The sequence below is a fragment of the Phymastichus coffea genome, unplaced genomic scaffold (genome assembly GCF_024137745.1).
Source record: "Phymastichus coffea isolate CEN01 unplaced genomic scaffold, Cenicafe_Pcof_1.1 PCOF00006, whole genome shotgun sequence".
NCBI classification, from domain to species: Eukaryota; Metazoa; Arthropoda; class Insecta; order Hymenoptera; family Eulophidae; genus Phymastichus; species Phymastichus coffea.
This window is the reverse complement of record NW_026706817.1, coordinates 6,598,586-6,622,479: the sequence shown is the minus strand read 5'-3', so window position 1 is coordinate 6,622,479 and position 23,894 is coordinate 6,598,586. Positions and strand designations below refer to the sequence as shown.

At 36.2% G+C, this 23,894-nt stretch overlaps 1 protein-coding gene across 2 annotated transcripts in view; it reads right to left on the bottom strand.

The window, feature by feature from the left end:
• Positions 1-2,994: 2,994 nt before the first annotated feature.
• The window catches only part of LOC131668512 (potential E3 ubiquitin-protein ligase ariadne-2-like), a 209,130-nt gene continuing 188,230 nt past the window's right edge, over positions 2,995-23,894 (bottom strand). The window contains exon 6 of one of the 2 annotated variants that reach the window (XM_058942768.1): positions 2,995-3,648. In XM_058942768.1, the coding sequence (XP_058798751.1) occupies positions 3,493-3,648 (156 nt within the window). In that variant the 3' untranslated portion in view covers positions 2,995-3,492. The remainder of the gene's footprint in view (positions 3,649-23,894) is intronic. The other variant, XM_058942775.1, reaches the window with a different exon arrangement.

Genomic DNA, 23,894 nt, shown 5'->3' with positions numbered 1-23,894 from the left:
ATAATTTAAAAATAAAACCTTATTATTACTCTAAAAACAAAACGCGCGCTTAAACTAATCACAAACTAAATATATTAATTGAACGCCTATAACTTTATGTACGCTAAACGAACAAGAAATGAAATTTATTCTAATATAAAAAAAAGACGAAATAAAAACCTTACGAAGTAGCCGGCGAGTGAATGCCTGGCTACCATACATATACAACTAGTTGCGCGATAGAAATAATGAACGGCGAGGAATTGAACAAAGGAAGCCGGCAAGTTATCGCCAGGCTACCTATAAATTCACGCGGCCGCACAACTCTGTGAGAGAAAGAACAACCGGGAGAGAGATAACCTGACCTTTCAATTCTCCTGAATGATCCCCGGGAGGCGAAGTTGGCAGTGGCAACTTAAGTCTATCGCCGTGCTTCTCGCGGTTGCTGTTGCTATCGACGTGGATAGGCGTCGTGATGCACACGATGACGAATAGCAGGAAGCGTGGTGTCGCGCAAGATGATAAACGGCAATTCCTGTCACAGGAACCACGAAGATGAAGGGCGAGTACGAGAGAGATTTTCCTCGCCGGCAGGACCAAAAAACTAGCCGATAGTGATAAGTCGTGCGAGAAGCAAAATACGCGCCCAGTGACCACGCTCTCCCTAGGCTATCCCTACTTAGCCCACTTATTAGGCGGTGTGCGACAAAGCACGCTAATGGCCGTGCGTCGCTCGCCTGCCTAAGTCTGCATAGTGCGTGCATGTGCTCTCTCTCTCTCTCTTTCTCTCTCTTCTTTCATTCTCGCTCTTTTTCTTCAGGCCACCTCGGCCGAGCACGGCAATCTTCGGCGGCTAAAAAAAGGTAAAGTATTAGGCGCATGAAAATTAGTGCGTCCAATACCGACCACTGCACCCAGCCTAGAGTAGAGGGGAAAGGGACTAGCGAGAAGTAGGCTACTGCCTGCTCTCGTCACAATTTAAAAAAACAAAAACAAAATTTTAATTTCAACATTAATACAAATTTGATTCACGATTTAATAAATATTCAATAATATATTTTTCATTCTAACGCTTTTGTAAATATAATAATAAGATAACTGGCAACGATTAATAATCAACAATTATTAATTTTATAATATTCATAGATACTTGATTTTTATTTTACATCTGCCTTTTCGGTACCAATGAGTTCTTTTCCTGGATAGTATTTCTCTTATTTGTGCCACAAGGATCACTTTTATAATTTATTGTCAATAACTTTATTAGAATTATTAGTATTAGCATGTTCTAGTATGCCATCGTTTGTATGTATATATTTGTTTTTTTTTTATTTATTTTTTCTGTATTAGTCGTAATTCGTTTAGTTAGAAACACAAAAAATTTTGATGGGTTCAAAGCATAATGTTTACAAAAAAAATCTAAAAAAAGCATTTTGTAGTTCTTTTATTATACTATCCAAAACACTCATTTATAAATGCTGTTGATCTAAAATCATCGATTATATGAGCATTTCATTCAAAAACAGCGTCTATATTCATTACTATTTTACTATTTTACATTTACTATTATCTCGGAAAATTTGAATCGCAGAAAAAAAATTATTTAGAAGAAAATACTCTATTTTATAAGGAGAATGGGTAAATAAAATTTAATAATTATATGAAAATATTTTTTTTTCAGTCATAATATCAAGTAGTTTAATTTTTTCAATATCTCATTTTTTCTTCACTTTGGAAGAATAAAAAAGATAATTTATACGTGAAGCTCTTCTATTTACTATAAACAAATTTTAACTGTATGCATATCTCGATCAACGAAAAATCTGAGTCAGTGTAACAACTATTAAGAACCAGCCGTAATGCGATACAGATTTGTTGAAACTCAACAGTTATGAAAATGATATTTGATTTGAAATAAGAACATTTTTGTTGCTCTGTTTTGTCTCAATATAACTAGAAAAATCAATCTAATCTATTAAAACTAATCATAACTAATGATTAGAAAAAATAAATGTTCTGGTAACCTTTGTTTATTATTTTTTACCATAGTAATATATTGTTGTGTAACGGGGTGTGAATTCCGTTTTAATTTCTTTGTCTCGCCCGATACGGAGTCCTACCGGAATGCGAGCGGCGAAATCAAAATAATCAATTCTATTAATTAACCGGAGAGCAGGAGAAGATAGGTGTCAGTCAACCAACTAACTAATAGCAAAGACAATAATAGATTAACATTTCAATCATGCACAGACTAGTTTATTCATAACGTAATCTACAACGCATTTGGCCCGCGCATCTACGCTTGTACAATGTGGGCGACAATCTTACGTATCGTCATTTCGTTTACAGTCGTTCGTTTGCGATATTCGTTTGCATGCTCGCTACGATTTTCTTGTATTCGCAGGTGTGAGGGGAGAGCTAAGATGTTACCGGTGTCAAAGGCGTTCTTCCACTGGTCCTTTTCTCTTCGCGTGCGTTCCTTCCCATTTCGGACCGAGTTTCCGTTTTCGACTTACCCGGGCCGGTAGGTGCTGCCCTCTCAGGCAGCCGCGCAATCGAGACGGTAGAGCAAACCGGGCGCTTACGCTCACAGTTGATAAATTATTGAAGTATATGCAGAAAAATATATAAAAACTGGAAAAGTTCAAATTTTTCTTTCAGCGCAAAGTTTAAAGCTATTATTTCAGCTATTCGTTAGATCCTTATAATAAGTATAATAAAGATCTCGGATATTATTTGCAATGATGATCTTTTTTTTCGCAAAAACATAGAAATCTATAGCTTTTAAACCCTTTCTTCACGATACATAAGCCTGTGTTTCGAGGGTGTGCATGAAATAAATTGAATAAACTAATGTCTTTTAGTTCTTTATTTTTAATTGTATCATTCATTGCGATAATATTGTTATGGTAACTTATAGAAGAATAACTTAGCACACCATGCCAATATATATATATATATATATATATATATATATATATATAAGATAATTACAATTTCGAGTAGTAGAAACTTCCCCTTGACATCTAAAACATATCTCGAGCGGGGATGAGTAACAGAGGAAATGACTTGAATAAGAATCTTGGAAATAACAAAATTGATCAAACAGACTAATAAAAGAAAAAAAGAACATCAGTCCTAGGTCTTCCCGACGTGTCTCTGAGCACATATAGGAATCGCAGAAATGAAAATTTGTACAGAGTAGCGATTTAGTAGTCTGTAGAGGTGAACGATAAAAAGCCCTGTGAGCTTTTTATTCGTCGAAGTACCGATATACCAGTGAGTATTTACGAGAATCTCACATTCGAGTAGCTGAACGTTGCTCGGTTATTGCCTCGCGAATTTGGGAAATAATAACAATCTATCTTGGAATATGCAAAGATATATTATATGTAGAATTGTTTAAAATGTTTATTTAAATATTTTATTCTATATGCATACTTGGATTTTCTGAATTTATTTTTGAAAAAAGTTCAGAAAATCATTTAATTTACTGAAAAACAATATAACAATCTATACTTCTAGAAAATCTTTCAAAAGTGTTTTTCTCCTCTTTTCAGCAATATCCATTTGATTTTCTAAATCACCACGATCTGTTGTTTCTGCTCGCTCAATTTTCCAAGATAAGTTTTCAATTTCGGCTTCCAATTGAGCTTGTTGATATTCGAACTGTAATAAATTCAAATATACAATTATTTAAAAATAAAATATCTTACAATATACGTATTTATATCGTCATATATATATAAAAGTTGACAAATTTCTAACACCCCAAGCGCACCTCTTTTTGCCCTGCTTGCCTCTTTTTGACTTATTTTTACCCCTTCTGCCCCTGTTTACCCCTTTAATTTTTACTTTGTATTTTTTAAATTTCCTTATGAATTACTAGACTCAAACGTTACGAACCATCATTAACTATCAAGTCAATTAAGTCAATTTAATTGCTAATCTGAAAAATATTATAATATATCTGGACGCCGTTGAATACGTTTGCAGAAAAACATATTAATTTTAAATCTGTTCACATTGAATTCTTTAATTTCATTAGTTTTAGACATATTATGATGTTTATCTCAAAAGTGATGAAAAAATAACACCTTCTATATAGAACCTAATGTTCACATTTAAAAAGCTTTAATCTTAATAAACATAAAAAAATTTATAAAATATATAACATTAAGTTTATTTTCTTTTTTATTTCTACATTTATTGATTAACTAATAATATAAAAATGATGAAAATTTAATATAAAAGTTTTACTGTTTATAGGGTATGTTGGGTAGGATTATTTAAAATTTAACTATATAAGAAACACTCATGATGGATCGGGAAGACAAGAGTACTTGATCAATCAATACAAAAATTAATGAAATTAAGTAAATTTATAATGAAAATGGAAGTGTCTACTTCGACTATACACACTATAATTTAAAATGTCCACCGTTGTCACTGCAATGTCCTACGAATAAATACGTTTCTGTTAATAAATAGTGTAATTACCGAATCGGGTTACTACTTGCAAGATAATGACTTAAACCAATTACGTATTTATATTTTTTCTTTGTACTTGTAAAACTTTGTTATATATTTTAAAACTTAAACGTTATGAACTATATTTTCATTTCTCTAATTTTCAAAGTAAATTTAACTACTAATGTAAAAGATATTGTTTTTCTTGTTTTTTAAATTTGGTTCCGGGGGTCAGTGCGCGAATCGCAGGGGGCAGAGTATACCTAGTATACCATATGCCTTTTCTAAGGTTGAGGGTATGTTTTAAAAATGTTGTGGCAACTTTAAAAATACAGTGAACGACTACAGTATATTTCGATATATTAGTGCGAGAAAACGATTTGACCCTCGTGTGGACGTTTACGCTCGAACGAATCGAGGGAGAAAAGACCGCACGAGGATGAAATCATCTTTTCGCACAAGTATCGAATAATATTTTTCGATACGTGTGCGACATGAGATTTTAAGCATGCTGTCTTACCCAAGCGTTCATAAAATGCACAAATCAATAAATTAATAAATTTTTCAAAAAAATAAATTAGTCAGAAACAACTTAAACAGATCCTAACTAAGCTATCATGAAACTAATAAGAAACATTCAATTATGTATAAATGCAGCAAATTACAGCACCAAAAACAATGATTGACCGATTTTCGCGTTGGATAGAAGCGATCCCCATCGACGACAAAACCACACAGATAGTTAGTCGAGCCTTCTACGATCACTCAGTGTCCAGGTTCGGAGCTCCCGTAGTGGTCACTACCGACTAGGGCCCTGAATTTGAAGCACAACTGAGCATAGCGCTTCTTTCGCTAATCCGATGCCAACGTATTCGCACCACGGCTTGGCATCCAAAAGAAAATAGAATGATAGAATACTGACATCGTAGCGTGAAAGCGGCTATCGTGTGCCACAACGATGACATCTGGGTCCGCACACTCTCGACCGTCCTCCTCGGATTACGCATTCACGTTTGCGAGGAAACGGATGCCTCGCCTGCGGAATACGTTTACGGCATAATACTACACGTTCCTGGCGAATTCTTTCTCGAAGGAGACCCTAGTCCCAATCCGCAAATATTTCTCGAAAAATTTTGTGAACATGTAATAGCGTTGGCCTTCAATGCCAACAATTCCGCTACTATTACCAAATTATTTAAGGGAAGGGCAAGGGAGGCGGCGTGTCGCTCCTAGCAAAGCAGGGAAGAGAAGGTGTAGACACAATGATCTTCACACACACAGTTTCATTAATCAACCATTTATTACAGCTGCAGTACCTTGAGTACCGACGAAAATACAAAAGTTACCTAATACTAATGATTCAAAGATTTATACTAAACGAGATGACCGGCACGTTAGCGCCATGTCACTTCATTAACCGGCTCAAATTAAAACTATATAATAAAGAAACGTTGCGCCAGCTTGTGAGAGCCTGGCCCCGCACACAAGCCGCGAAACAATGCCGAGGAAACAGAGAGAGAAAAGAGAGGAGAGAAAACTAAACCTGACCAAATGTGATGGCTGCTTGGCAGGTGGGCTGCAGGTGAGTTGGCTGGCGCAAGATGTAGCCCAGTTCTAACGCTGTCACGGCTATCACACCCTCTCGGATTCGTGATAGGAAGAATGGCGACTCCTCAAGACTTCTAGTGCGGCCGATCTCTCAAGCGTGCGTCGATCTAGTGTCGCGAGTGCGTGAGAGTCGGCTTCTCACGTCTTCCCCCACCACTCTCCGCCTAATCGGCGGCACGCGTCACTGCCGCGCGCCAAGCCTCACCGAGCTACATATGATTTCCTTCTCTCTCTCTCTCTCTTACTCTTACTCTTGATGTTTCTCCCCTTTCGCTTGCTCGCTGCTGCCTCCTCTCTCTCTCTCTCTTCTAGCCGCAATGCTGGAAAGAATAAAGGCAGACATCAGACACGTAAAATAACGTGCGTCTGATGCCACCCGTGCGCCTTCGCCTAGGATGGAGAGAGAAGCATACACACGGTGCAGGCCATGATCAGCCTACACCGTCACAAACACATGCGTAAAGTGAAACCGATACCAGTCGTTCAAAAGTATAAACCCCGTGCCTTCTTCTTTAAAGATCTACATACATGCTCTAATGTATTCCTGCGTACTGCGGCGGTTAAAAAACCTCTCGAACGATCCTACGAGGGTGGTCCGATAAGTACTTAGCCTACAAAAGAAAAACGAAAATTTTGGAAAAGTGGCGTTTTATTTTTCAACATAGTCTCCTTTTAGTTCGATACACTTGGCCCAGCGATGCTCCAACTTCTTTAACCCGTCTGACAAATACGTTTCCTCGAGGTCTGAAAAGTAGGCTTCCGTGGCAGCGATTACCTCCTCATTTGACTCAAATTTCTGCCCGGTGACTGACTTTTTCAAGTTTGGAAACAACAAGAAGTCGCACGGGGCTAAATCTGGAGAATACGGTGGATGGGGCCGCAGTTCGTAGCTTAATAATTCGACCAATTTGGCCATGGCGACGGCGGAGGAGTGAGCCGGTGCGTTGTCATGGTGGAAGAGCACTTTTTTCTTCGCCAAATGGGGCCGTTTTTTCTGCAATTCGACGTCGAATGGGCCCAATAATTCGGCATAGTACAGCCCTGTGACCGTTTTGCCCCTCTCCAGGTAGTCGATGTAGATCACACCTTGTGAATCCCAGAAAACGGTGTCCATCACCTTTCCGACCGATGGGTTAGGGCAGTCTTCGCCTTCTTCGGAGCACTTTCGCCGGGTAAAGTTCACTGTTTCGACTGTTCCTTGGTCTCTGGTGTATACCAGTGGATCCATGTTTCGTCGACTGTCACGAAACGACGCAGAAACTCCTTCGGATTGCGCTTAAACAGCGTCAGACATTGCTCTGAAGTTGTCTCACGGTTGCGCTTGTTGTCCGGAGTGTGCAAACGCGGCACCCATCGGGCCGACAGCTTTCTCATGCCCAAAATTTCATGCAGGACATGACCCACGCGGTCTTTTGAGATGCCTACGATCTTAGCTATCTCGGGCACCTTCAATCGTCGATCTGTCAATACGAGATCGTGAATTTTTATCACGTTATCCTCCGTGGTAGCCGTTTTCGGAGCACCTGGACGTGGCTCTTCAAATATCGACGTGCGACCACGTTGAAACTCGTTAAACCAATTTTTGACGGTCGCCATCGAAGGAGAAGAGTCACCGTACACAGCAAAAACAAAAACAAGAATCGAATCACCGACCGAGACTGCTCTTTTTTCATTTTTCAAAAATCAACGGACACACTTGCTTTCACACGCTCTCAAAAATAAACTACAACTCCGATCCGGCTGAAATCTTGACAGTTACCATCGAGAAGGTTGTACTACGTGATAGAATATTTCTTTTGCGAGAGTGGCACCATCGGGCGGTGAGGCTAAGTACTTATCGGACCACCCTCGTATACCGGTCCTGACAAGGTACTTGAACGAATCGACAACCTAAACTTCAAAATCGAAGTGAGGGGTGCGCCTAACGTCGTGTCGACCGAATTGCTTAAACTGGCACACTTTCTCGTCGAATCCGAGATCAACCCGACACCTACACCCCCGCAGCTATCCACCACTACCACACAGTCCTCGACTAACGACTCGCACATCACTCAGTCACTCATCATTCAAACTATACCTAGTGCCCCTAAACCGCCTGCCCCACAGCGCCCAGCAACCTCTTCAGACACAGCGATACGTCCAAACTACACGACCAAACCCACCGTTCCGGGCGATGAGATAGCGCGAGCCGCCGCACCACAATTGCGACCCGCACTCAAAACCTACCCACAGAAGACGAAAACTGTGCGAAAAACTGTAACTCTCAACCTCGCGGCGAACGAGATATTTTTCGTGCCTAGGAATAGTTTTGAGCCATAATTTAAAATGACTCTTGTCCATTTTTGGATATTTGTAATAAGGAGCGTTCTCCTCTGTCGATCCTTATTGAGGGGGAGCATTTAGGGATTTTTTACAGAGATCTCCAATACCGATCTTGACCGCGACTACTAACGCCACGCCGTCACCGTAACCGGCTCCGGAAGCCACCGGCAGTACCGCTCTGCCTATCGCCTAGTAGGTTGCTCCTTTGTACATATCAGCATTGAATATCAGCATTGAAACCACCTTCTTTATTTACTACGGTTAGCACATTATTTCACTCATCAGAATTATTTATTCAACTCTGGACGCAGGGACCCAATAGGCGTTTCTCTTGAGCGCCACCATGCGGGCTAGAACTGAATACAATTGTAACTTAGGATTTACAAATAGGAGAGGAAGTGATATTCGTGACTGAAAATATTTTTCTCCGCAGTATGAGCACAACAATCATGGAAGTGCCATTACAGAGCGTGTCCACTTGTGAATTACGTGCAGTTATTCGTTTTTTAAGTTTAAAAGGACTAAATGGAAATGAGATTCATGATGAATTAGCTCGTATTTATGGTAGTGACTGTATGAGTGTGCAAATAGTGCGAAGGTGGCGCACATATTTTCTCGAGAGGCGCGCAGAACTGTACGATGAGCAGTGTGCAGGACGACCAAAAACAAATGTGAAGTGTTTCAGCACCCACCCTACTCTCCGGATCTCTAACCGAGTGATTATTATCTTTACCCAAAGTTGAAAAAAAGATTAGGTTGCCATCACTTCTTTTCTAATGAAGAATCCTAGAACTTCACCAATCATGGCTCCAAAAACAGGACACGACTTTTTTTAAATAAGGATTGTTTAAACTTTCAAACAGATAAGAAAAGTATATTCAAGTCTTAGGCGACTATGAAAAAAATATTTTAAGAGCCAAAGATTAAATAAATAGGTATATCTTTTCTAACATAAAACTTGTTTTTTATTTTTGTCCCAAAATAGGAAAACTTACTTTTTGAATACCACTCGTATTTCTATAGTATATTATAATGAGTAAAACCTTCATTATATATCTATCCCTCTTTAATACATTATATTTATATATCTCTACGCATGTATTCGAGGTTAGTTAAGGGAGTCTTACCGGTAAATGATTGACGGTTCAGAAAAATCTGAGACGAAACTAGCCAATAGATTTTCCTATGCTAGTGACTCTGTTAATTTTTTATGAACTTTTGGAATCTAAATAAAATTTTATAAGCAATTTGATTTCCATGTACTTAGCACACACTAATAATACACTTTTTTCTCGAATAGATTAAATTTAACTAACGGTTCAGAATGAGCTGAAACTTTGTGATATATAATAATAAGCTATAGACAACGTTAGTGCTTTACAGAAAGAGTTTGGAGTTTGTGAGCGTAATAATACATACACGAAAATAATGTCTTACGAATAACTCGTGTTCACTTACACGATGTGACAACGTCGCAAGAGATTAGAACGGGCGCGTCATTCAAAAACTTATTGTTCATGCTGAATACACATACCTATATACATAGTTGAGCGACATTGCCAAATCGCAACACTGTCGTATTCAAATGCATCAAAACTTGCGCTTGACTAGTTACGTATCGAAAGCAATTGTATCAATTTATATAACGAGAAGCTCGTGGGATTAATTTGCCCCGAGTTAAAATCTCGTTGTTGTTATTATATATATATAAATATATATAATTTTGTTTCTTTTTATATTTTTATTTATATAATGAAAAAAAAAAGAAATGAATATTTTATAATTTTGTTATGTAAATATCTATATTTCTATATAAAGATCAGCTAGGATTTTCGTTTTCATGTATTCAAATTCTTAAAATAATAAATAATAAAACCTCATATCCAGGTTTTTACCCGAGTTACAGATAAATTATTTTTTCCTTACGCAACACCGTGTCTCCTATCGTGGACATACAACAATTTAAAATAATTTAAGATATATGCTGCCAATTATTTTACAAATCAATATTTTGAGCATTGTTCTCTCAAAAACACACTATATAAATGTCACGTATAATTTCATAAATAATAAGTTGAGCGCAATAATGAACAAATTACGAGAAGGTACAGCCACCGTGCGCCTTGGGCTGAGCTCTGCTAATTTTTTATCAGGTTCAATCGCGGTAAAGAAAGCCGACGCTAACTTTTTTCACAGGCCGACGTTCCCTCTGGTTGGGGATGTTTCAAATGAATAACTCATCAATTAAAATATAATACACATGGCAATCTCATTTACAAATAAATGCTACAAGGTTCTCTTCGCCTTGGCGAGCGCTCTCGCTCAGCCTTTTCCGCGACTAGGATTCGCGGGATCACCCGAGCGAGATCGCTTAGCATGCGCGATAAAATACGCTTTAATTTCCTAAGATCCGTAACCGAGCGAGAGCTAGCGCGAGATAGACAAAATTAGGTATGGACCCACCGGGCACCGACAGTTCGTCGGTGGAGAGACGACGCCGGCGAAAGCGTAGTCCAGCAGGAAACGGCGCCCTGGTGATGATCGGTGTTGCTGCAGGAAGGGCCGCAGCATGGTCTTTGCCTCGTGGACGGCGAATGGTCGCTCCTTGAATTGGCTGCAAACGAATTATTCCTCCTGGCAATCGTGGCAATGGCACTTGTGGTAGCAGTTCACTTGCAGGAAACTTAGTGCAATCCTGTCTCTCTCTAGACAGCCCTAATTACTCGAGAGCTCACGCCTAACTGCCTTTGTTCACACATAATTTCTAAGCCACGCGTCGCCGCGCTCCCATTTCTCTCGCCGCCAAAAATCGGCCGATATTGATCTCTCTCTCTCTTGCTCTTCTCGCTCTCACTCGCACTCACGGCGACACTTCGTCGACCGTCGCGCTCCTCTCTCCCGATCCTGCAACGATACAAGTATGTAGCCGCTATATAGCGCATGCTTGGTCACTGCGTTCATGCGAGGAGAGTGCCGCACACAGGGTTAGCGAACATCACTATAATCCTGTCACAAAGTTTTGAATAAATATGTGCAAACTTTTGATTGTTCTAATTTTGATTTTGGGTGTGATTTTAGAATGTTGGTAATATGCAATATAAAAATTACGTCACCAACTATTGCTTGCAAATAAATTGCTATTAATACGAGGTGTGTTCAAAAAGTAACGAGAATTTTTAAATTTCGCGGGTTTGGAGAGTCCGCTTGTATAAAATTTTTTTTTATTATGTTGGTACACATGCCCCTGAAGTACGATAAAATTTTCAGCAATATTCATTGCTTACTTTTTAAGTGGTAGCCTCTAACGTTAGACGTGTTTTTCGAGCTCGGCGATTTTCGTTTGTGAAAAAAAATGGATCAAAGAATTTGTATTAAATTTTGCGTAAAAAATGAAATAAAGTGTAGTAAAGTTTGTCAAATGTTAACAAAGGCATATAGTGAGTCTGCTATGAGTAAAGCAAGGATTTATGAGTGGTATAAGCGTTTCCAAGATGACCACGAAAACGTTGAAGATGACGAACGACTCGGACGCCCAAGCACATCAACAACCGATGAAAACGTGAAAAAAGTGAAAGAAATGGTTATGAACGATCGCCGAATCACAATCAGAGAAGTCGCTGATGATGTTGGCATATCAGTTGGCTCATGCCATCAAATTTTTTCGAATGTTTTGGGTATGAAACGTGTGGCAGCAAAATTTGTTCCAAAATTGTTGAATTTCGAACAATAACAGCGGCGAATGGAAGTTGCTCAGGAGTCGCTAAATGAAGTCAATAACGATGCAGAACTACTAAAACGTGTTATAACAGGTGACGAAACATGGGTTTACGGATATGATGTCGAAACTAAGGCTCAATCGTCCCAGTGGAGGCATTCTGGATCGCCAAGACCGAAAAAGGCTCGACAAGTACGGTCGAATGTGAAGGTTATGCTCACTGTGTTCTTCGATTTTAATGGCATAGTGCATTATGAATTCTTGCCACAAGGTCAAACAATCAATAAGCAGTACTACCTACAAGTTCAACGTCGTTTGCATGAAGCAATCCGAAAAAAACGCCCGGATTTGTGGCAAAACAATTCATGGCTTTTGCACCACGATAATGCGCCTGCTCACACTTCATTGCTTGTTCGTGAATTTTTGGCCAAAAACGAAACTGTAACGATGCCTCAGCCTCCATATTCGCCAGATATGGCTCCATGTGACTTTTTTCTATTTCCAAAAATAAAGAGAACATTAAAAGGCCGTCGTTTTACAGGCATAGATGACATTAAAAGCGAATCGCTGAAAGAGCTAAAAGCTATTACAAAGATCGAGTTTCAAAAGTGTTTCGAGGATTGGAAAAAGCGTTGGCATAAGTGTATTGTATCCGAAGGGGACTACTTTGAAGGCGACAACATTAATGTAGATGAATAAATAAATATTTTTTTCATAAAACGAAAATTCTCGTTATTTTTTGAACACACCTCGTACATCTACAGGCTCGGCATCAAATACTATCGCAACAGCTAAGCTTAATCACGTGTGCGACGAGCTCGTGAAGGTGCATTAAGGGGACCAGAGGGTGTTTCGTAGTGAAAAATTAACACTTTGTTTATTGCCGCGTAGAAATCATTCTACTGAAGATATCGATGTAGGACTTTTTTCAGCTGAAAGTATTCTATATAAGCTTTCATTTTCTTTGTTATAAGTTCCAGAATAATCATTGTACACCTAATATGGACACAACAAAGACCAAGCTCTATTTTTCAAAAAATGGGGCTTTGCCACGCCTTTCTGAACGCCAGAGTGGACAAAAATCGTTTTGTGAGAGCTCATTTTTTTTGTTATGAACCGGACTACAGAATGAGCGGAGCACTTTTCTAAAAAAGATAATTCTTCCTATTTTTTGAGGATAATTTGCAAAAAAAATTTTTTTGAAAAATTAAAATTTCATATATTGGCTCAAAAAAATAGGAAGAATTATCTTTTTTATAAAAGTGCTCCGCTCATTCTGTAGTCCGGTTCATAACAAAAAAAATGAGCTCTCACAAAACGATTTTTGTCCACTCTGGCGTTCAGAAAGGCGTGGCAAAGCCCCATTTTTTGAAAAATAGAGCTTGGTCTTTGTTGTGTCCATATTAGGTGTACAATGATTATTCTGGAACTTATAACAAAGAAAATGAAAGCTTATATAGAATACTTTCAGCTGAAAAAAGTCCTACATCGATATCTTCAGTAGAATGATTTCTACGCGGCAATAAACAAAGTGTTAATTTTTCACTACGAAACACCCTCTGGTCCCCTTAATCGAGCACGTTTCATAAAATATCTTGAGTATGCTACCCGCTTGTCATACTTTATATTAGAACTCCTACTTCGTTTTTGAATTAGTGTTCCAAGTTTTTACGCAATCTTAATCCTCTCCTGGAACAAATACACAAATATTAGCCTGTAAACAAACAATCCCAATGAATCTTTTTTAACTATCGATCCTTTGTCTTCCACTTTTTTTATAAGATCGATATATAGGCTTCTGAATACCTTCTATTTTTTTCATGTTTAAATGTCCATTAAAAGTTGAATAATTATAATATCAACATTCTTCAAAATACTCGTAGTCTAGTCGCCAGAGGTGTCACAGTGGCCTTTTCTATTTACATGGTATCATCTAGGTGTTTTTCATGTATTTTAGCTCGCTGAACACGAATTTTGAGGGTGGCGATCGATCCGACGGTCGGGTAATTTGTTATAAACAAATTAAATATTTAAACGACTGTATCTCCGGAATGGAAGGAGCTAAAAAAAGTCGAATCGGCACGTTTTGTTCTTTATTCAAAAACGAACAAATATTCTTTTATAATCTCGATAAAGTTATTAGAACCGGAGATTTTGTTAATTAAGTGCAAAAAGTCGCTATAGCTCTGACGCGCCTGCACAAATTCTAACTCAATTTGTAGCCCTCATTTCTTGTCGTATGAGGCCTCATTTTGAAGGGAAAAAGATATACTATGTTCATGAGACGTGAGAAAGCATTTTCATTTCCGCGTAATCAAAGGAAAATAGAAAAATACAAAAATTTTCTTTGGTTTTTCGTTAAGTTATTAGCTTATAACTCTAGAACTTTCGCTCTGCTGAAAATAATTCTTCATAAGTACGCGGAAACGTGTCGTATTATCTGCAGATTTCTAATCATTTTCATCCATTAAAAAATCTTGAGTAGATGTGAAGCCATCGCGTTTCAACAACCACCGCGTCGGAACGTCTTCTCAGCGCCTGTGCAGCCAGACAACAGCTCATGGTGGATGAGAATACTAGACGCCTTCCTTGATATTTTTTACGTATTTTGACTTGTGACCTTGAAATGACCTTCAGGGTCATGGTATGGTTGTTTTTATGATAAAAAAGCGATATTCTCGCTGCCGCTATCTATTATTGATTTTTTCGTCCAGAATGTCCTTCAGTCTCAATAACTTGGTCATGAACTGGACAACTACCAAGGTCATGATAAATATTGTCTGCCATCTTGGATCAGCCATTTTAGATTACGCAATTTCTACAAACTGACATGAGACCCGTAATCGGTGACCATAAAAACATACGTACACTTAGTTTTGCGAAATTCAATTGATTTTCTAAAATCTTGTCCATCATCTTTGCTTGTGCTTCGGTTTTGTAACTTTGAAATTAATTTAGAAAATAATTTTTAAAAAGTTACTTCCATTGCACCACTACCTTAAACAGGTTTTTCAGGGTAGTTATTAAAGACTATTGAGTTAGCGAGTTTACTTTTTTCAATAGTCCGTTTTACAATTGAAAAAAGTTATTTTTCAGAAATCACTACCTCTAGCAGTCCTTTCAGTGTAGTTAGAGAAGTCTTTTTTGGCCATTATTTATTTTTTGTTATTAGTTATTTTTTCCTTACCTTTCAACATGAATTCTCTAACAGAGCAAGAGATAATTTTTTTATTAATGATGAGAGATAGGGGTGATCTTTGTTGGTCATGTAATAGTATAATTATTCATTGAAACCTTTCAGTAGGTTTAACGGTTATTAGTAAGTCCACTGTTACTAAAACTATTAAAAGATTTGAAGAAACTGGTACCAATAAAAATCGTCCAATATCAGGAAGGCCAAAAACTGAGACCACAGAAGACCAAAAACTGAGACCACAGAAGACCAACAAATAGCTATTGCCCAATTTTTTGTTGAAGAGTCACTTTTGAATATTAGAAAGGCCTCTCAACAGCTTGGAATTGAAGAAACGTGAATTTTTAGAAATTTAAAAATAATTAAATTTCATCTCTGCAAAATACACCTTCACCAAGAAATCAATGAAGATGATCCAGATCAGCGAGTTGAATTTTGTAAAAACATGATAGAAAGGATTGTTCACAATCATAATTTTCAATCTTTAATTGTTTTCTCAGATAAATGAACATTTCAACTCAACGGTGAAGTCAATCGCCACAATTGCAGATATTGGAGCAATGAAAATCCTCATTGACTACGTGAACATCACACAGTACCCACAAAAATTAAATGTTTAAGCAGGTATTTTTAGGGATAGAATAGTTTTTTATCGACGGGAATTTAGAGGAACCGAAATACCTGGAATTATTTCAAGAGCAATAGTCCCAGCAATTCAAGAGATAGCTAGTGATGAATTTGACGAGGTTTAGTTCCAGCAAGATGGTGCATCTGCTCATTTCCGAATAATTGCGAAAAACTACCTATATGAAGTATTCAATAATCGTTGGATAGGTCGGAGGGGCACTATTGAATGGCCAGCCAGATCCATTGATCTGGCTCCACTTGACTTTTTTCTTTGGGGCTACATAAAAATTAAGGTAAACAATACTAAGCCACGACATTTACACAATTTTAGACAGAGAATAGTCAATGTTTACACTCATATTACCCCTGATGTGATAAGAAGTGCAATTGAAAATATTTATGTGCGTCTAAGAATATGTCAGGATGTTGAAGCATAACATTTTGAACTCACATTATAAGCTTTGTTTCAAATGGCTGTGGTTGCTAGATATAGGTTATGGGCCACTTCCTTGCCTTTTCTGGCCGGGTTACCGCCTTGTTATTGGGTTAATGGGTGGCGGTTAGATTCATGTTTAAACAAAAAATTCGCAATCTAAGATGGTAGATTCAAGATGGTGGATCCAAGATGGCGGACAATATTTGTCATGACCTTGGTAATGGTCAAGGTCATTAACAAGTTATTAAAGGTCAAGGTCATTCTGGACGAAAAAATCAACAATAGATAGGGATAATGGGAATATCGCTATTTTACCATAAAAACGACCTGACCATGACCTTCAAGGTTATTTCAAGGTCAAGATCAAAGTCATATTGGGATGTAAAATTTTTCGTTCTTTTCAAATCCAGAATAATAAGTAGAATTGCGCAGAAAAAATCCTTCGTCATGTTACAGGTCGTCAAATATAGTAAAAAGCATGTTTTTGACGCTTTTAGGTTAAGATATCTGATAAACCAAGGGTGATAGAGCAATAATGCTGAGCTCAGATATAGAATCAGTGCATGAAAATCTATTAAGTATAATATGTCTGATTTCAGGTTCTTGATTTTCGTAAAATTTTGTTGGCCTGTGTTATTTTTAATGTAGTATTGTGAAAACGAAAATAAAATCTAATTAATATAAAACCGCCGTCATTGTGTTTTCATCTATATGAAAAATATAAGCATGATCATGTTCATTTTGATCAATCCTCAGAAAGCTATCTTGTACGTGCCATGGTGCAAAATATATCTGACATGTACCGAATTTCAGATTCCATAAATATTGGATTATAAGTAGTAGGAAATATGGGAGATGATGAGCTGTTACGTTGACCTATCTTGCTTTTTTTCCTCTTAAATTCTCTGCTTCTACCCTTACCTGTATAATATTTACTTCTGCTACGCAAATCAACATTTCATTAGCTAACACTGCATCTATATTTGGTATTGTAATAAGTTCTTTATATTTGCTGATGATAGCTCCAACAATGGGATGAAAATCGCTCAAATTCGGGACATGTAAAGTTGGAATCACTACTAAAAACTTTTTCAGTACTGAATATATTTTTGAGATATCCATTTCTATTCTTCTACTACTTCTACTAACCACCTTGTTTTGGTAACAATCCTTGCCAGTTCGCGTTTTCAGTAAAAAAATGTCTCTGACCTTGCTCTAAAAGTGGTGGCAATATCCTCCATCTAAAATATATACGAATGTATCTCCTTCTTAAAACCATTTTCTCATTCGTCAACTTCTCTATTAAACTTACAAAAGAACATTCCCAACCGTCCGACTTCAATTTTGTTGCAATTGAGATATCTTATACTTTACAAAAAAATAAGAGACATGTATTATTTTTTGTCGCCGGAAAAATCTGTCTAGGGGGTGAAAATCATCCTCAAAAGTCACCCCTAAAAACAGTTAAACAGCAGTAACCTTGGTTGCAATGAATCTTTTTTGATGAAACAAAATGAAAAAAATTTCTGACTTAAAAAACAACAAAACCGCATAGTTTTGGACTCGCGGGGTTGCAACCCTTACGATATACAGGAGAAAACCTACATTTGCGAGTGGATTCTTCGTGTACAGAATCACAAAATTATCATAAAAAAATTAAAAAATAAATTTTCATCTAGGAAATAATAAAATAAAATTGACGTGTTTCGACGTTTTTTCATTTTTATGTATTTCGAGAGTGAACTACCCCTAAACCCTGAGAAAAAAATTTGTTTGATTTAAACAAATATATTTTGTCAAAATCAATTTGTTTGATGCAAACAAACATTTATTAAAATCTAACATGATATGTTTCAATCAAGGACATATATTTTTAAAAGTAACAAATAATGTAGTAGAATTTTAATTTGTTTATTTCAAATAAATATTTTATAAAGATAAACAAATTATTTACAAACTAAAGAATAGTTTCCTTAATATTATCAAACCAATTTCTTTAAAAATACCAAATTACTTTAAGAACATATTTTGGTAAATCTAATAAATTATTTAATTGAATTAATAAAATATTTTATTAAGCACACCTTTTATCAAATATTTGTTTCAATTAACAATATCTAACTTCAAAATTAATATAAATTTAGTATAATCAAACATTTAATTTATTAAAAATTTAACAAATATAATGTTCAATATTTGACAACATATTTGCTCAAAACAAATATATTCCGCATTAAAACAAACAATTATTTACTTAATTCAATTATACTAATTAATTAAAACAATGATATTTTTTTAAGCATATATTTTCACACTGTTCCTCAGCGACCCCAGACATTTACAAAAAATACGTACAAATCTGCTTACGCTAATTTGTTTGTTAGGATTCAAGTACTCGTAGTTGATATTCACCAGTCCAGCCCTAGGATCTGCTGGGATTTTCAAGATAAAGCCTATTTATGAAAAAAATCACGTTCTCAGGGGTTATAAGCAATTTTATCGAAAATGTACTAACAAGTACATTCTTCTCGTTTGTATAAGAGTCTGTAGTAGAAGAAAATGCAGTAACTGATTATATACATGTTAGACTTGATCGCAATAACAACAAAGACAATAAAAAAATAAAAAACAATGAATTTTTACAACAGTTTAAATCATAAAATTTTATATTATGTACAATTATCTCGAAATATTCCGTGCTTATACCAAGCTTTATGGTGATCGTATTTGGAGTAGTCTAGCCTGAATTCTCTGAATTAAAAGTAAATATGAATACAATAAAATAAAACACACCGCGGAACTGTATCTGTATTTGTCTTCGGATATTTTGGAAAAAGTATGAAATTAAAATACTGGATGATTTCACTTATATTAATAGACAGAAAAAAGCAGTTGTTGAATTTTCTTCACGTCATATTTAATGATAACTATAACTGGGTGTACTGTTACTACTTGATAATGTTAAATTTGTTGTTAATGTTTATTTGAGTAGCGTTGCGAAATTTTATTTACCTATGTAAAAATTTGGTACGAAATTGTACGATGTAATTTATTGCAAAGGTTGATTGTTCATGGTTTTTTTATTGTTTTTGTTGTTATTGCGCTCATGTTTAAGATTTATATGATTATTTATTGTATTTTCTGGTATTACACACTGTTACAGAAACAAGGAGAATATATTTGTTAGTAAATATTCGATAAAATTTCTTATAACCTCTGAGAACGTTTTTTTTTTTCAGAAATAGGCTTTATCTTGAAAATCCTAGCAGATCCTAGGGCCGGACTGATGAATATCAACTACTTAAATCCTAACAAACAAATTAGCGTAAGCAGATTTTTGCGTATTTTTTGTAAATGTCTGGGGTCGCTGAGGAACAGTGTGAAGATCCGATGGATTTTCTTACGTTTCCATATTTTCTGCCTACTCGGCCGAGTGGAGTTGGCAACGTGCTTTTTTTTTAATATCCGAAATTAAACACGGCTTAACAAAAATTGAGTATTATCTTACGTACGATTTTTGAAATTTGATGTGCGTGCTTGCAAATGTTTCTGTTTGCGAGATAGTCGGAATCTGTTTTTTTCCCTTCTTCGTTATTTTGTGTCCGTCGCATTAAATGATGAATAGTTTTATATTATTCTTTGTTGAAATTTTCTTTGATTATTTTTATTTCTATTATCTTTATTTGATATTATACAATACGGTAAAAATTATTAAATATAATTGGTATTGTGTCAGTAACTACTTAAGGAATTTAGAAAAAATTAAAATTTTGTCGGATATTATTATTATTTTCTTTATTTTTATTGCCGATAATTTCCGATGATAAATTTTCATATTGTCGTCCCAACGCTTTTTTTTTATTATCCCGAAAGGGACCTTGGACTATAAATTATCCGTGAAGCGCGCAGAAAGTTTAGTAAAGGTAACAGGATCTTTTTTTTGTTTTTTTGTACCTTCTCTCTCTCTCTCTCTCTCTCTCTCTCTCTCTCTCTCTCTCTCTGCTTTGTACAAGAAAATAAAATACGAGTATACGCTAGCCTATAAGTGAAATGGCGACTGAAGCGGCTACCTTGCAGCTACTGACTATCATGTCAGCCAGCTTTCAAGGAATTACCAAATTCGACGAAAAAAATGTGCCGCTTAAAGATTTCATTCAAGACATTCGTAATGGAAGGGTGCTGATATCGGACGGACAGGAACAGAATTTTGTTCGTCTAATCGTCGCTAAATTACGAGGAGCCGCGCGCGATTGCATTTATGGAAAATCTATCACAGCAGTCGATGATTTGATCAAGATTTTGAAGAAGCGCTTTGTACCCTGCAAGGACTTTGCGTACTATGATTAAAAAATTTATAATTTACGCATGAAGCAAGGGGACTCGGGAAGAGCTCGGGGAAAATTTCACTGAGGGAATGATGACTCCGATGCGGAATTCAACTATAAAAACCTTTATAGATGGACTGCCAAAGGAAATCATAGGGATCTAGTGGATATTAAGCAGCCCAAAACCCTGGAGAATGCGTATAAAGAAGCACTTCGCATAGAATCGAGGGCAAGGTATGGCGAGCCAAACCCTAATAAATGGACGAGTTTACTGCGCAGTCTTAACATAAATTTTGTATAAGATCAACAAAACAACCAAGAAGAGCAATACGAAGATGAGTGGGATGAAAGACCCGCGGAAATCCAACATTGTTCGTGCAGCAAAATAATGGACAACAATCATACGTAAATAATCAGAATAACCAAGGTCAACATCAGAATCGACCTCAAGGGCAGAGGCAGTATCAGAATAGGAATTGGAAACCTCGCTATAGGAATTATCAGGACAATGGACCGCATGCAGGGCGTTTATACAGGGTGTAACAAAAGTAACGATACACCCAAAAAATTTTCCAGATTACAATATTTTTGTATGGTCACTCTTGTAGTAAAATTCAACCAGAAATCCAATGGTGACCTTGGATTTGACCTTGAGCTTGATCTTCAAGGTCATTTCAAGGTCAACTTTTTTTATCAAATGGGAACTCCTAGTTTTTATTTTAGAAATGGAAAAAGGCGAATAATTTTACGTTCAGATATGAACTTGACCTTGGATCAAAGTAACCCCTGAGGGTTATTTCAAGGTCATATTTTATTTTAATGACGAATTAAATAAATGGAAAAACGATACTAAAAATTAAAAAAAAAGAATATTTTACGTTTAAACAACAAGTTAAAAGAAACAGAAAGAAAAAGAAATTTTAATGCACGTCATTTAAATGAAAAAAACAATGTCTTATGCTAAAACTGAAGATGAAATAAATAAAAATGTAACATCATTATTTTCACAATTTTATTCTTCAAAAGCGTTAGAAGATTCAATAGAATAGTAGTAAATACAATAGATGAGTAGATACAGTAGATGAGTAGATACAATAGATGAGTACAAATAGATGAATAGCGAAATATTTCATTATTTCAATAATAAGAATTCATCATTATTTAGTAACGTGTCCCCTTGCCTCTCATGTTAAAATAGTGCATTCTCATTAGAACATATGTTCGAAAACATTACCTTCAGCTGCTTAGCAGAAAGCTATCCTATCATAAAAGTGATCCACCGCCTTCCATATTATTTCAGCATCAATAAGTGCTGCTTCTTGAATAATTCTCTACCTCAATTTTTCTAAGTTTCTTGGTTGAGTTCTGTAAACTCTTTCTTTCAAATATCTCCAAAAGAAGTAATCGAGAGGAACTAAATCTGGTGAAGGCGCTGACCACTCAATTTCTCCTCGTCTACCAATCCATCTATTAGGAAATATTTCATTCAAGAATCTTACAATGTCTCTTCTAAAATGGGCCGGAGCGCCATCCTGTTGAAACCAAATGTTCTCAAAATTTTCACTTGATATTCGTCAAATTTCCGGTAATATTTCATTTCGTAATATTGTTTCAGAACTTGTAGCATTTAGATTGCCATCAATAAAAAAAGGATCAATTAATCTATTGTTTAAAATACCGGCCCAAACATTAAGTTTTGAAGGATATTGTGTATGTGCTTCCATCATCCAATAAGGGTTAAGGTTAGAATAGTAACGAAAATTATATCTGTTTACATGTCCATTTAGTTCAAAAGTAGATTCATCCGAAAAAACAATATTATAAAGAAAACCATTATTATTATCAATATTCATCATCATTTTTTCGCAAAATTCCATACGCCAATCAGGATCGTCTTCATTTAGTTGTTGCACTGATTGCATTTTATAAGGATGAAAAGGTATTGATTTTAAAGTTATTTGCACAGACATATGACTTACGCAAAGCTGCAATCCTGCTCGACGAGTAGAAAGATAGGGATCTTCCACAAAAGAAAGTGCAATATCAAGTTGCGTTTGTTCGTTAGTTGCCGATCGTGGCCTACCTTTTCTAGGTAGATCTTTAAAACTCCCTGTGTTAGTGAATTTTCTTATTAAACTTGATACAGTCATCTTAGAAATGAGTGTAGCATGTATGGGAAAAGTTTCATTGAAAAGCTGTCGTACTTGATTTAGAGATCATTCCCTATCACCCCATCCGCGCATTATCAGAATAGATGTCCACTCGAGTTGACTTAAACGAACATAAGCCATTTTTTATTGGAAATTAGGGTAAGTACAAAAACTAAGTACAATAAGAAATTTAAAAATTTGAGGTTGTAGAAAATGAATCTATTATCAGAATTTAAATACTCAAAATGGCGAATACTAAATTGTGGCTGTGAACATCTGATTTCATCAAACAATGCTGAAATCAAGTTAGAAAGTCATATTCGAGAGTTTTTAAGCTTACTGAAAATGAATAATTATTAGAAATTTGATATTCAAAAACACAGACAATATTTAACTGGGGATGGATAGGGTTTGGGAGGTTTGGGAGCTCGTGGTTAGGGAATTATTCAGTTCTTGAAAATAAAATGTAAATCTAAGCTTATGAATGCTATCATGATTTACTAATCAACTTTTTTTTTGCATACAAGCAATACTAAATTCGGAGTGGACAGGATTTCTTAATTTTACTAAAATTTTTTGGTAAAATCTAGGATGTATAGTCGCTAATTGAATCCGCTTTCTGATATTCCATTCATTTTTAAAGTCCAATAGTTTATTCATTTTGAGTGACCACCAAAATTCCCGAGAATGAATTTTCGAAATGATTTCAAAATGACAAGAGTAATAGGCAGAGATTACCTAATTGATACCAATGCTGTAATTTCATATCATAGCAGCTTAATGGTAAATAGCGATGTAATGAACCCCGTACTATTTTTACCCAATGATGCCTCTATTGACTGATTACAAGACGATCTGATACAGACTATGAGTATCAAAGCTCGTGAGGATGATGTATCGGATGCTGAAACTGCAACGGACCTAGATCGAGGAATAGAACAACTCGCTTGTGAAAGAAATGCGAGTAGTAAGATTACAGATATCGAAAAAGAACTACCGGTCGGTATGGTAAGATACACCTTAGCGCGGAGGACACATCCAGTCATACAGATTAACCTAGTAAAGAGTA